General features: G+C 38.9%; 1 protein-coding gene across 14 annotated transcripts in view; it reads right to left on the reverse strand.

Annotated features, from left to right (window-relative positions):
- Window positions 1-1,485: 1,485 nt before the first annotated feature.
- Window positions 1,486-15,305, reverse strand: part of ADD3 (adducin 3) — a 169,314-nt gene continuing 155,494 nt past the window's right edge. For 13 of the 14 annotated variants that reach the window (XM_054033710.1, XM_054033708.1, XM_054033705.1 and 10 more), the window contains 3 exons: window positions 12,287-12,410; window positions 4,716-4,811; window positions 1,486-3,831 (listed from right to left, as the gene is read on the reverse strand). In XM_054033710.1, coding sequence (XP_053889685.1) covers window positions 3,533-3,831; window positions 4,716-4,811; window positions 12,287-12,410 — 519 coding nt within the window. In that variant the 3' untranslated portion in view covers window positions 1,486-3,532. The remainder of the gene's footprint in view (window positions 3,832-4,715; window positions 4,812-12,286; window positions 12,411-15,305) is intronic. The other variant, XM_054033718.1, reaches the window with a different exon arrangement.

The raw sequence follows: 15,305 nt of genomic DNA on the forward strand, positions 1-15,305 counted from the left end.
CGGCTCTAGGAATTTGGCCACCGCAAGCAGCCAAACAAAACAAACAAACGAACAAAAAAAAGCCGCGATCACGATCTGCGGCGACAATTCGGCGGAAGGTCCTTCGCTCCGAGCAGGAGTGAAGTACCGTCTGCCGAATTACCGCCGAACAGCTGGACGTGCCGCCCCTCTCTGGAGTGGCCCCCCCAAGCACCTGCTTGGTAAGCTGGTGCCTGGGGCCGGCCCTGAGAGCTTGTATTTGGCCTTTATGGAAAGAAACTGTCAAAGGCAGATTTGTGGAAGACCGTCTGCTACAGGAAGTTTCAACACCATTCATCAGCTCTCTGCAGTGGCCCAGGCCATAAAAAACGCAACACTTGAACTCTGGCAACTTGGCAGAGATTTTGAGGTAAGCTGTAGGTTGCTGGAACATGACACAGATCACTTTGTATGAAGGACTTTAGGCAATGGCCTTCTTTGTTACTTTTCATAAAAAAAGGGAAGCTAATTTATCTAAGATATTTCTATATAACCTAATAAACAGGAATATTGTACACTTATAGATCACTTTCCATTCAAGGACTTCACACCACAGTTGTGAAGTCAGTATTATTAAGCTCGTTTTGTAGAGAAGGAAATGAGGACACAGGGATGGAGTGACTTGCCCGAGAAAGAAAGGAAGTTTGTGGCCCAGCTGGAAAGACAGAACTCTGTCGACCAGTCCTGTGTCTTGGTGGCAAAACTGTACTTTTTTCCCCAATGTGGCCTACAAATCAATGACAGAAACATTAACCAAATCTCTAAAGTCCAAGTTATTTCCTTGCAGGTTTCAGAGGCAGGCTGGGAGAAGAGCTGAAGTCATAATAAGGCAGTTTTTCCTTATAATTATGTCAGTGGTTTTCAAACTTTTTTCTGGCGACCCAGTTGAAGAAAATTGTTGATGCCCAACCGAGTTGGGGATGAGGGGTTTGGGGTATGGGAGGGGCTCAGCACTGGGGCAGAGGGTTGGGGTGCAGAGGTGAGGGCTGCAGGGTGGGACTGGAATAAAGGATTCAGGGTGTGGGAGGGGGCTCTGGGCTGGGGCAGAGGGTTGGGGTGCGGCAGGGGATCAGGGCTCTAGGGTGGGGCCAGAGATGAGCAATTTGGGGTATAGGAAGGGGCTCTGGGTTTGGGGGAGGCTCAGGGCTAGGGTAGGGGCACATAGCCCCCAGGCCTAGGAGCTGTACCTGCTGCTGGTTGCTTCCAGGGCGCAGCGCGGTGTCAGAACAGGTAGGGACTAGCCTGCCTTAGTCGGGCAGCACCGCCGATGGGACTTTTAATGGCCGGGTCGGCAGTGCTGACCAGAGCCACTATGACCCAGTGCCTTACATTCTGTGATCCAGTACTGGGTCACGACCCGCAGTTTGAAAACCACTGCCTTATGTAATCTTTATAGTAACATACAAAAATAAAATGACATTTGACAGGCAAATGAACACATAATGAAAGACTGCAGTGCAAAATCCATCTATTTAAAATACTGTTTATTTGTGATTTAACATTAATTAGCATTACATCTATGAGCAATTTCAGATAACATTTATATATTTTCCACAGGACACAGAGTTGGCTGGCTCATTCTTTATGCCAAAGCAAGTAAATAGAGGCATTAGCAAAAGGTGCAAATAGTTCACGGTTGCATTTTAAAAAATATTTATGCACATTGCATTCATTTAGATATATTTTTTAAAAAAAAGTTATGAAAAGCATAGTTCACAGGTTACTGTTTCTACATATGTTGTAATACAACACAAATAATGTAGAACGTAAAAAAACAAAACAAAAAAACCCCCAAGTTAAGCAACTGGAAGTTTCCACTAAGATTAAAAACACTGTTTCCAGTATTTAGTGATAACTAGAATATCATTTCCAGGATCCATTCCAACATTGCATTGTCACACTTACACAGTCAAAGCTAACCAGCCCCAGAACATGCTATAATCAACATTTTTGCATGCCAAACCACTCTCCAGCCATATTTAATCTATATATTGTATATATTTCAACTGGCAATCTGGGAATCACACTGATCTTTTAAATTTATTTGCTATTGCAATAACTGATGTACTATGACAATTTTGAGAAGAAAAAACCTTATGTTAATGTCTATGTTTAGTTTGTTTTTACAATACAGTAAAAAGCAAAAATGAAAATATCAGCAAAAACGAGTAAGCGGCACTATTGCCACTACCCATGGCACTAAGATCTACTTTGTTCTGGGTTTGTCTAAAGGACACAACACAGAGTAAGAAAACCCTTTTAAAATTCAAATGAAAATGAGAAAAAAGTGTAGATCTCCATGTGAAACCATGTAAGTTATTTTAACTTCTAATATGGAAATGTGATTTTGCTGATTTAATAAAAATACCTCACAATCCACATCATATATTTAATAAAAAATAATCACCAAACTTATACTTTCTTTGCATCATTCTATTTTCTTACTATTTCACTTTCCCTTTTAACAGTTTTGTTTCCTTCATTTGGTTTTGTTAAGAGATTATTTTTCTTCATTCATTAGCAATGCCATGAGGGAAAAAACACAGTAAGATTTAAACATGAATCCAGTTTAATTTTATATGCTTTAATCCTTTGATAGCTGAGTCCCTGGATTCCTGAATTATATTTAAGTATACTCTAAACCAAGCATTCTTAAGTACACTCTACGGTTAGACGCTTGGTTTACATGCGTATAATACTTTTATACTAAATGGTATACAAACATTTCAACATATAAAATCTTATTTTGTTTTGCCATAGTTTAACTAAGTTATCAATGTTAAGTGTATAAAATCCCCTTTATTGAAAAATAAGGGTTTTTCTTCCAAATGATAGAATAAAAAAGAAGTATTCAAAAATTATATTTCACTAAAATGAAATATTTGGCAAAAAAGTTTTGATGAATGGACTTTACACATTTTGTATAATTCCAAATAAAATTTCTCTTACAGTTTTTCTTCTAATATGTGCCAGTGTATAGTATTCTATATAATCTAACCTTAAAAGATTTAAAGGTGTGGTGTTAATATGCACCCACTGAAGCAGGGTACAGAAACAAAATATATGGTCTGAATCACAATACAAAAAAGTATTATATGATTACCAAGTGAGGCAGCAGTTTAAAAATGAAAATTCATATAATCACTCAACAGTAACTCTATTAGAGACTTCAACTGTGCTGAAGATTTTAAGGTCTGCAAAATACTCCAAGTGTAACTTGCCACAACAATGTACTACAATGGTATCTGATCTCACTATGATAGTATTAAATCACCTGCCAGTGTAGCTCTATGTGAAACTATTGAATGTTTCAAACCCTCAGTAATTTTGGACACTAAGTGAGAGATGAATTAATTTCTTATTTAACAGAAGATTGTTTTTAGTAAAACCTTTTCCAGTTCTGTTCATAGGTTACGGTCCAGTTTACTGCACACCCCTAACACTACTTTGTTAATGTTAGACTTAAATGTGGTTTTAAAATGTGCAATGCCGTCTCTTAGCAACAGAGCTGCACTTATGCTTCCACCTTTTCCTTCTTTTTGTTCTTTTTCAGAAAAGATGGAGTGCGGAATTTCTTCTTCTTCTTCGATGGAGATTTGGAAGGGGAGCCCTCAGGGGACAGGGTCTCTTCAATCTTTTCAGAGGTTTTAATTGTAATCTCTACGCTCTCCACAGTACTAGTGGTTAACTGACTGACCCGCTGGGTGAGATCTTCTTCCACATCATGCATATCTTCCTTGCCATTCACCACCACAACAGGTACCTCTGTGGAGATGAGGTTAGCATTCTGGGCATACATATCTTCATGATTTTCTATGAAAATGGAGAGTTCCACTATTATTATTATTATTATTAGTGAGCAATGTCTACGCAAAAAATCAGAAATGGGCCTGGAATACGAAGTTTGGATTCGGATTCAGATATGAAACTGCTGCAAAATTTAAGGTCCTCAGATGTGGGTTTTCCCCATCTTTTGTGATCTTTATTTTGTTTTTGTCAAATGATACAAAAGTAATAGTGTGCAAATTTCATTAAAGGATACAGGGTCAATTTCTCACCCCATTCGTATCCAAGGGTAAGTCAAGTACTTAGAAGACCAAACAGCCTAATGTGCAGTTAGAATTATTTGTGCCTGCACTAGGCCAACATATGAAGATGTACCCACTATGCAGGGTAACTTTCAGAATACAAACCTTTAAAAATATGCTGTATTGGTTCTGTTGGTTATATATTAACAGAGGTTCTCTTCTGGAAGATTATTATACAAAAAATAGAATAGCTACATTACAGGGAGCAACAGACAACATACATGCCTCCCATTTTATTAACGTGTGATTTTATTGTGTGGATTTCACAACAGGAAAAATGTTAATTGGGAAAAATAATTCAGTGATAGACTAAGACCGACTCACACATGACACTATAGTTAACAAGGTCAGTTTTTGACCAGCTGACTTTAAGAATGTGTCTTATCAATTCCAGTTTTTCATTTAAAATGGAGTAAAATCTGGAAAGATGCAGGCTTCATAAACTCACTGGTTGTAAGAAGCAAGAATCTCGTACTGAAATACTTAAATTCCAGTTTCTAAAATACTGAAAGCAGACTATATTGCACCTTACTTAAAGGATAGAATGAAACAATCAGTGACCCAGGTTATTAGAGCTCCTTGCGTTTTATAGGAAGTTATATTTAATACCTTCTAATTTTTCAGGGACATTTTGCGGGGACTGTGTTTGTGACTGAATTTGTGACACAGATGAACCATCATCTGAGACTAATTCCTGTTCAGCATCTGCAGGACAAGATTTGAATTAGTAGCCATGCAAAAATAAAAATGAGCAAGATTATCAGTGTTAGTACATACAATATTTACAGCTCTACTAGCATTGAACTGTTCATGCTAATGTCGTTAAGAAGTTAACACAATAGCTTAAACACATTATTAGGAAGTTATTACAGTCATCATCCATTAACAGTTATCAGATGTTAGTTCTTCTATATAAATAATTAAAAACAAGGCTGAACACAAGGGAGCAGGCAGCCCATGCATATGTGGCTTCATCTCACCATTAACTATGTGACATACAAGAAATCATGATAGTATTCATACCCTTAAAAAGTCTAAACTATGAAAGTCAATCACACAGTATTAGTGCAGGAGAATGCATTAAAAATGCTATTGTTAAGCAATACTGAATTAGTAATTCTGATAAGGAGTAGCAATATAAAAAAAGTTATAAAATGCTTCTAACTGAAGTGGATGAAAATCTTGGGGATATAGGAAAGATTACTGAAAATGTTTTTACCTTTGAATCTTTAAGCTTTTGAAAATAAGAAATTACAAAGGTGTGCTTTAAAATACTGGCATTTCAGAGTGAAGACATTGCCAATGATATTGCCAAGTTTATAGTAAACAGAAAGCTATACCATTTAAGAACATTATTTTTGAAAAATGAGGGTTCAAAGGCTTTCACTTTCTATTCCTATCATCTGTATTGATGGGAAAAATCTACCTGTAAATGTTTAAAATTTTATTTCTTGGTACGTGTTTCCCAATTTATGGTGACATACCTCCCCTTTCAATGGATCAACTATTCCTATCTGCAATACACAGTATCAGAAGACAGTACAAAATGAACATGTTAATGTATTTATTCGACTTCCATTGTTGTGTAAGTCTTCTGGTGTTTAGTTCCTATACAAAGTAAAATCAACTAAGATAAAATTCTACAGTTCTCAAAGAGCAATCATTTTTAAGTTTTCCCAGGATGGTTGCAACTTGCTGTTATCATGTGAGAGTAAGAACTATAGCATAGCAAGGTTTCAAGATGTGCTATCCTGCCCCAACATAACAATGGCAGTATGACCATAATGCAATAAATCAAAGTTCAATAAGGTCATCCGCTCACTGTTTTCCAGGTTGTCAACCCAATTAACTCCACATTGGTTTTTTATTATTATTATTATTTACATTGCAGTAGTGCCTTGGGGCCCCAATTGTGGGTGAAGGTTCCATTGTGCTAGGAGCTGTACAAACACATTACAAAAGACAGTTCCTGCCCCACAGAACTTATTAAAGGTTTGTAGTGTGGTGAATACCAACCGTCCATATAGATCCTGCTACCGTGCACTAAAGGTTCCCTAGTGCACACTGACCTAGTCACGTTTCAAAGCAGAGTAGATCAAAGCACACTAGAGAAGTTTTAGTGTGTGGTGATAGGGTCCATCCAGATGGACTGTTAGTGACTGGCACACTAACATGTGGTAGATTTACACCCCATCCTACCTTGAACTTAATGTTCATCTAGATAAGCCCTCAGTATAAGCAGAGACGAGAGACTGGGAGAGCGCAAGGAAACACTGGTTAGCATGAAAAACAGAGGTCTCATTACACTAGCTAACCAACAGAGTCAGGATTGGATTGTTTTTTTTGGTAGGGATCATGGCAAAAGAGTTTTAAGGAGGGATTTAAAAGTGGGCAATGAGGATATTTACAAGGACCTCCCATGCATGAGGGTACCAAGGGAGAAAACACAAAGGTGCTTGTTTGAAAGTTTAACAAAATGGGTGCTGAAGGCTGTGATGTCTTCAGCTCAACCATCTCTCTGGATCAACACCTAGGTTATAGGCCTGTGTGACAGAGATAAGGAGGTTTTCCACAGTGACAGAGAGGAGGGGAGACAATGGGAGGAAGATTAAGAGCTCTGTTTTGGTCACCTGTAGCTTAAGATGATATCTGGACTTCCACAAGGAGACATCTGAAAGACTGACAATGATTTTAGTGTATACAGAAAAGACTGGACAGGACTGGAGAGGTATACATGAGTTGTCAGCTGAGAGTTGATAGTTAATATCCTTTACAAATGAGATTGCCCAGAGACAAGTTGCAGAGGAAGGGGCCAAGAATAGAGCCCTGTGGAACAACCACGGAAGGTTGGTAGGGAATGAAGACAATCCTCCTAATGAAATGCAGAAGAAGCAATTAAAGGTAGGAGAACCAGGAGAGGACAGTCATGAAAGCTGAGGGAGGATACAATTTAAAGAATGGTTAACTTGGTTGAAGGCAGTGGACAGACTGAGTAGAGTGAAGATAAGAGTATTGTGTCTGCTTTGGCCAGGAAAAGGTCATTAGAGGCTTAGTGAGAGCCACTGAATTGGAGTGCAAGATAGAAGCTGGATTGGCGAAGAACTTCAGATAGTGATTGTACATGACATGGTCAGTTTAGAGATAAAAGGGAGAAGCCAGATGGGGTGGTAGTTGTATAGTATAGGCAAGTGGAGATAAGGATGGAAGAGACTAAGGCATGCTTGCATTGCAATGGGATGGATGCTGAGGAGAAGGGTAAAGGAGAGAATGGGAGCGGAGGTAAGATTCGGAGATGGGATGAGATCACTGAGGCCCATGGAAGGGTTAGAAGAGGAGAACAGATGAGAAACTTGTGTGTCACTGAAAGAGGAGGTGGAAGAGAACGTGTTATAGGATGGAATGGAAGGGTGGTAAGCGGGGATGCAGGAGGTAATGCTGGAACCTGTCAATTTCCTCTTTGAAGAAGTTAACAAGGTATTTTGCAGAGAAAAAGTGCAGGGTGGGAAGTGGGGAGATGGAGTCAAAGGTGGAGAACAGGTGGCTAGGACTGTGGCCATGGGAGTCAATCAGGGCGGAGAAGTAGAAATGATTAGCTAGGGAAATAGCAAAATTTGAGGAGAGAACAAGTTTTTAATTTTAATTCCTCTTCACTGTTAAAACTCTCCTTTAATGTTAAATCTAGCAACAGCTGCCACTACTCTACCACTGCCACACTGTACTGAAATGTGCTCTACCAGAGGTGACTTTTCCTGTTGTAGAAAGGTCCTCCCCAAGGGCAAATTCAGTAGGGCTGAACTAGTGGAGCTCTAGTACAGACTGATGACAATGGTTTTACAATCAACCAGCTACTTCAACTAAGGGAGGTTGTCCCATATTTAAAACAAAAGCAAAAATTCATACTGTACAGGTACTTATTTTTTAAGTGAAAAACATTTCCACTATTTTAGATTAAAGGGAAAATGTGCAAAAATACAAAAGCCTCATAATGAAAGATTTAAAATGCTTGGAAAAGGTACCAAAAATGATGCAAGCAATTAATGGTTCTCTTGAGCATCTAGTACTGAACCACACAATTGTCTTGAAATAATTTACTGGCCGGACAGTATCTGAACCGAAGAACTGCAGTTCAAAATTGAAATCTGGTTTTGTGGTAAATTTATAACAGCGTTGTCATTCATTTCAATGGGCTTTTATAAAGCTACACTTAACTATATGCAGTACACAGCAAAATAAATGGAGATGGATAATTATGTTATTAAACCAGGGTTTCTGCGTGTACCACAAACTGTAAGAGGAAGTAGAATGAGTTGCAATGACAATGGAATATTAGATTAAGTAGTAACTAGGCAGCCTCTCTGTCTGCAAGAATAATTATAATCTAGAAAAACGTATATACTTTCTCAACTGTCAATAGATTTAGATGTTGATGGTCCTTCTACACCAGTATAGGCACCTTATAAATAGCATAAATATAGCCTATGTAACTTGGGTATCAAAGCACCAAACAAAGATAGGGGTGTGTGTGTGTGTGGAGGGGAGATCACAATAGTCCTGGGCAACTGGTGTACCATTGCTATTAACAAGGGTTAATTTCTTCTTATGTCAAGCAGCCAAAGGTGGCCAGTGAATCAGCCATTTCTATAAAAGACACAAGGTGAGTGAGATAATATCTTTTACTGGACCAACTTCTGTTGGTGAGAGAGACAAGCTTGTCTCTCTCACCAACAGAAGTTGGTCCAGTAAAAGATATTACCTCACCCACCTTGCCTCTCTAACATTCTGGAACCCACAAGGCTACAACACTGCATACAGTCATTCCTTTGTAATGCCTTATGACCTCCCACGGGCCTCTCTCCATAGGACTTCAATGTTTGATCAGGATCTTAATCTCTGAAACTGAATTCCACAATTTAGCTAATTAATAAGAACTACTTACTCTTCTCAAACTACTTTGAAGAGAACAGTTAAACAATAATGATCATGAATACTGGACATGCACTAAGAATCTGACTAGAGAAAGGAACTCTGCTACTTTGAATTGCATCTGTCCTGTTGCAGTCAGATAACAATGAATAATTAGCACATAGTTTGTTGCTCTAAGATTTGGCTGCCATCAGTACAGACCAGGGGTCGGCAACCGTTCAGAAGTGGTGTGCTGAGTTTTCATTTATTCAATCTAATTTAAGGTTTTGCGTGCCATTAATACATTTTAACATTTTTAGAAGGTCTCTTTCTAGAAGTCTATATTTTTGATGCAGCAGTGTCTATTATTGGTCTTTTAGGTCATTTGAATTTGATTTTTCAGATGAATTTTTATGCATTACAGAAAGAATGTCTAAGCACATGCAAAGAGCTTGCATTTGCAGGGAGACAGAATCTAGTTGGCCTTTTCCATCTTTTATTTTGATGACTACAGTTAAAGTGGACAAAAACCCACAACTTTATATTTCAAAAGTCACTAGGAGTTAGTCAATCCCAACGTCATAGCCGGTAACAAATGAAATAAATAGGTACAGCCAAACTCCACACATAGAATGTTCTATTTATACCAGACCACATCATATTTGCTTTTAAATTGTGTTTTAGTTTAATTGTCCTTTTATTGTCAGATTAATACAAGAGAATTGTTCAGATAAAAATTAGCAATTAACTGACCTGCTATATTAAATTATTATCAGTTTTTCCTTTCTAAACTTAACTTCAAATTTCAAGTCTCAATATTACAATTTTAGGGGCTGCTCCTGCTCCCACTGAAGCTGAGAGTTTTGACACTGACTTCAGTGGAAGCAGAACTGGGTCCGTGTTCACAAGAATTAATACACCTGCTTTGACCCACCACACCCCACCATCAGCTGTCAGTTTGAGTCTAGCACAGAGGCTTTGAGAGGCCATGTTAAAGCTTCTTTGCTAATGGCAGGGACTGACCTTTTGGAAACCTACAATAATCCAAATGAACTTGATTGCTGAGCTTTTAAAATAAAAGTACGATTTTAAATTTTCTATTGTTGAGACGTATCAATTAACAACAATATTGATAAATTAGTTTCCAGAGTGAAATGAAGCTTTCAAGTATATTATAGAATTTTTTTTTCTTATTATGTTGAGTGTCTAACATACCACTGGAAAGCCTTAGCTATCCCCCTTGGAAATTCATTCAGACAGACACGCCTTATTCGCCTTATGATGCACAAAGCTTTCAATGCAGACTGTAAGATCTGAGATTTTTCATATTTTTTCCTGATACAAGATGTATGTATGTTTGTTCCTCTCCTCCAATTCCTCCCTAGACCTTCTCCAATCTGTCCACCATCCCTTGCACTCCACTGAAACTGTTCTCACCAAGTCTCTAATGACCACTCCCTAGCCAAATCTTCACAACCAGTACTCCATCCTCATTGACCTGTCAAGCTGCCATTGACACTAATCTTGTCTTCCCCTGGGCTTCTGTGACTCTCTCCTCTCTTGGTTCTCCTCCTACCTCCCTAATTTCTCATCCCCACTCCCACTTTCCATGGGGGTTTCACAGGGCTCTGTCCTTGGTCCCTGTAAACGATTGAGGCCTATTTTATAGTGCTCCCCTCTTACCAGATAAAGGTTTGTTCTTGCTGAGCCAGCTCACTCCCTGGGGTAATTCTGTCTGAGCTCTCACAGAATCCAGGGAAGCAGTTTCCAGCAGGGTTACTTGACAAAACCACCACCATTCATATCCATTCAGACTGGTGCTGCAGAGATCATTTCCCTAGCTTGTGGCTTTAAACATATCATTGCCTCTCTTTGCATTCCTCCTCTGGGTCCCCCTTCTCTACTCAGTCAAACATAAGCTACTTGTACTCACCTTCAAGGCTCTTTCGACACTATGCCACCCGACTGATCGCCTCTCATTCACTAATTGAGGGGGTCAACTCCTGCCTCCAGTCAGTCTCCATTGCCCATGCGTTAAAATTTCAAACAAGCACCTCTGTGCTTTCTGCCATGCAGCCCCTCACAAATGGGAGAAGCTCTCCATAAATACCCACTAACCCGCAGTAACCTCAAATCCCTCCTCTGCTGTGATGTCTTCCAAAAAAACCAAAAAACCAAACCCCCCAAACTTGATAATGATTAGGCTGGTGGTGTACTGAAACAGTGGCCTATCACGCTGACCAATAAGGACTCATCGTTTACTTGTACTCCCAGTTTGTCTGTATCCATCGGTTGTCTCTTGTCTTAGATTGTAAGCTCTTTGCAACAGGACTGTCTTTTTTGTTCTGTGTTTGTACAGCACCTAGCACAATGGGGTTCTGGTCCATGATTAGAGCTCCTTGGTGAGACCACAATACAAATAATAAACCAATAGTAATAATAATACTCAGAATATTTAAATATGAGTGTTGTTTAGATTAATTCCGGTCGATGTAGTGCCCTTTCATTATCGTTTGTAATAGCACTTCAGTTAATGACAGCCATATTTAGTTTACCTTGTGGTTTGTTTGGCTGGGGAATCTTTAAACATACTCTGACTGTTAGCTGCCCTAATTAAATAGGACAGAATGACTATTACAAATAAATCTGTCAAAGAAATAGGACACCAATAGAGTGTAATATTTCAGCTGCTTTGGAATTATTCTATGAAATGTTTCTTCTCTTTTGGATAAGTTTACTACACTATAATTCCCTAGCAACTCTCTTCTTTAGAATAGTAAAGAATATCACATTTTAATATCACCAGCTTCCTCAGTTCAATAAAGAAAATGCTTCCAATACAACACATCCAAGAGACCCGACATTAGAAAGGGAGTAATGGGATCCAGTACATATGCAATAAGATGAATATGCTTCTCATTTCTGATTCTGTATATGATATGATAGGGTTAATCTACTGATTATAGTAGATTTTTTTAAACAAACAACCATGATTTAATTTTGCCAGAAGCTGGGAATGGGCGACAGGGCATGGATTAATTGATGATTACCTGTTCTGTTCATTCCCTCTGGGACACCTGGCATTGACCACTGTCGGAAGACTGGATACTGGGCAAGATGGACCTTTGGTTTGACCCAGTATGGCTGTTCTTATGTTCTCATGTTCTAATTACAATTAAAAATCTCAACCACCTCACATGTAGTTAATTATTTCAAAATAAGTTCAAAGAAGCATCCACCTCAAACTTAACCCCCGTTTGGCAGTTTAGACCACTGACCTTCTACTCCTTGTTGCTTGCGCTCAATTGTCTTCTTGTACTCGTCCAGTTCCTTTTCTGTAAGATCGCTGAATGGATTGGGAGGGGCTGGTGGTGCATGCTCATCTTCCTCAAACTGCATGGGCTGGAAAAAGAGAAAATCCGACACAATAAGTAACAGAAAATATTTACAATATCAGTTCCTTCCTTTCCCCAAGGTTTGGGGACAACGGACCTACAAGAAAGAGAGCTTTATGGATGGAAGGAATACAAAAACAAATAATCAAATTGGAATTGCCTCAATTAATAAGCATTTGCTTCCAAGCATATTATAAACATTTGCTTATTTAAATACTGTGGGTTTGGGTATTAAATTCAAATAATCAGAAAGTTTACTTGTGGTGACTTACTTCAAGAAACTACTAGGTGAGACTTCCAGTGACTGATCTATTGTTGTTGATATAAAGTGGCAACAGGCATTAATTGATTGCTTATTGCAGAGGTTCTCAAACTGGGGTTCGGGACCCCTCAAGGGATCGCGAGCTGTCAGCCTCCACCGCAAACCCCACTTTGCCTCCAGCATTTATAATGGTGTTATATTAAAAAGTGTTTTTAATTTATAAGGGGGAGGGTTGCACTCAGAGACTTGCTATGTGAAAGGGGTCACCAGTACAAAAGTTTGAGCACCAGTGGCTTATTGTATAAGATCTCAGATTAGCCACCGAGGTGCCAATTTATTAAAGCACTTAAGCACATACATAAATGCTTTGGTGAACTGTGGTCCAAATACCTAATCTCTTTTGAAAATGCCATTTTGTCCATTTCAATCAATGGATTTACCTCATAATTCATTTTTACAAAAGTGAATTTTAATGCTTGAGAAAAATGTCTGATTGGTAGCCACTGGATGCTAAGGGTGGGATTTTCAAAAATGCTAAGTGACTCAAGACTATAAGTTGCACCGACTTTCAGGAACTTGTACTCCTCAATCATGTATGCACGTTTGAAAATCTCACGCAAAATTCTAATCTACAGAACACCTATAGATCAGGGGTAGGCAACCTATGGCACATGTGCTGAAGGCGGCACACGAGCTGATTTTCAGTGGCACTCACATTGCCCAGGTCCTGGCCAGCGGTCCGGGGGCTCTACATTTTAAATTTAATTTTAAACGAAGCTTCTTAAACATTTTAAAAACCTTATTTACTTTACATACAACAATACTTTAGTTATATATTATAGACTTATAGAAAGAGATCTCCTAAAAACATTAAAATGGTCCTGCTAGTGAAGGCACAGGGCTGGACTCTATGACCTTTCGAGGTCCCTTCCAGTTCTATGAGATATACCTATCTCCATATATTATATATTATATTATATTAAAATGTATGACTGGCACGCGAAACCTTAAATTACTGTGAATAAATGAAGACTTGGCACACCACTTCTGAAAGGTTGCCGACTCCTGTCTATAGACAATGAAGCTTTGGGAGCTTTCTTCCTTTCTCACCACGGTGCCCAAACTCTCTTCTGTAGGGTCCACCTCTAAGAGCGATAACTCTTTATTTAGATAATATTTGCTCATTCTGCTGAGAATTCTAACAAAAGCACCACTGAAATGGGGACCTCTCTCTACACAGAGAGTTTAATCAAGACTAACTTATTTTACACTGGCCACTTGACAGCGATCAAAATAGCAGGACTTCACTATCAACCCAGGCTAGATTTACATCAGTAATTTACAGTAATAGGGAGTCTGAGTTATTCAGTCCTCGCTTATTACAATTCCTACAATAAGAAGTGTATAATTCCTCCATCTACACTTCAATATAATTTTATTCTTTCAGTTTATGATTGTTCTACAGCAAGCAAACTGCTCTCAAGTTCCATTTTATGAAATAAGAGATGGAGAAATTGAGTGGTTGTTTTGTTCTGAAAACAGTGTTCAAGTCAATAAGAGGACATTCACTTAACTACATAACAAAAGAAAAAAAATGGAGTACCATTTCAAGAGTATAGGGAACAAAAGTGAGGAAATAGGCATAACCCCAAACATTGTGGGACAGCTGCACTCTCAAAAAATAATGGACACGAGATCATTGTCAGAATAAGAGGATTTTCTAGGTTTATCTACCAAGGCATGGAAAATTATGCATAATTAGGGCCATCTGTATAATTCAGAAATAAATACAATTGTGCTAAAGAAAAATTAGAGGTATGCGTGCAAGGAGGTAACAAATTATCACCACAGAACTGGAAGTCCTTCTTGCTCCTAAACATGGTCAATCGATGCATGGTTCTAAGTTAATTATCTAATGCATTACTAGAGATAGTGGACAAAAGTAGTACTTGATTTTATTGACAAAGTTCACCTAATTGGTGAAAGAACTGGTTAAGGACTATTTAGAAAAGCTGGAAATGCACAAGTCCATAGGTCTGGATCTAATGCATCTGAGGGTGTTGGCTGATGTGATTGCAGAGCCATTGGCCATTATCTTTGAAAACTCGTGGTGATCGGGGGAGGTTCCGGACGATTGAAAAAAGGCAAATATAGTGCCCATCTTTAAAAAAAAGGGAAGAAGGAGAATCTGGGAAACTACAGACCGGTCAGCTTCACCTCAGTCCCTGGAAAAATCATGGAGCAGGTCCTCAAGGAATCCATTTTGAAGCACTTGGAGGAGAGAAAGGTGATCAGAACAGTCAACATGGATTCACCAAGGGAAAATCATGCCTGACCAACCTGATTGCCTTCTATGATGAGATAACTGGGTCTGTGGATATGGGGAAAGCGGTGGATGTGATATATCTTGACTTTAGCAAAGCTTTTGATATGGTCTCCCACAGTATTCTTGCTAGCAAGTTAAAAAAGTACGGATTGGATGAATGGACTACAAGATGGATAGAAAGCTGGCTAGATCATCGGGCTCAACAGGTAGTGATCAATGGCTCAATGTCTAGTTGGCAGCCGGTATCAAGTGGAGTGCCCCCAGGGGTCAGTCCAGGGACCGGTTTTGTTCAACATCTTCATTAATGACCTGGA

Source organism: Malaclemys terrapin, chromosome 7, assembly GCF_027887155.1.
Source record: "Malaclemys terrapin pileata isolate rMalTer1 chromosome 7, rMalTer1.hap1, whole genome shotgun sequence".
In the NCBI taxonomy this organism is placed as follows: Eukaryota; Metazoa; Chordata; order Testudines; family Emydidae; genus Malaclemys; species Malaclemys terrapin.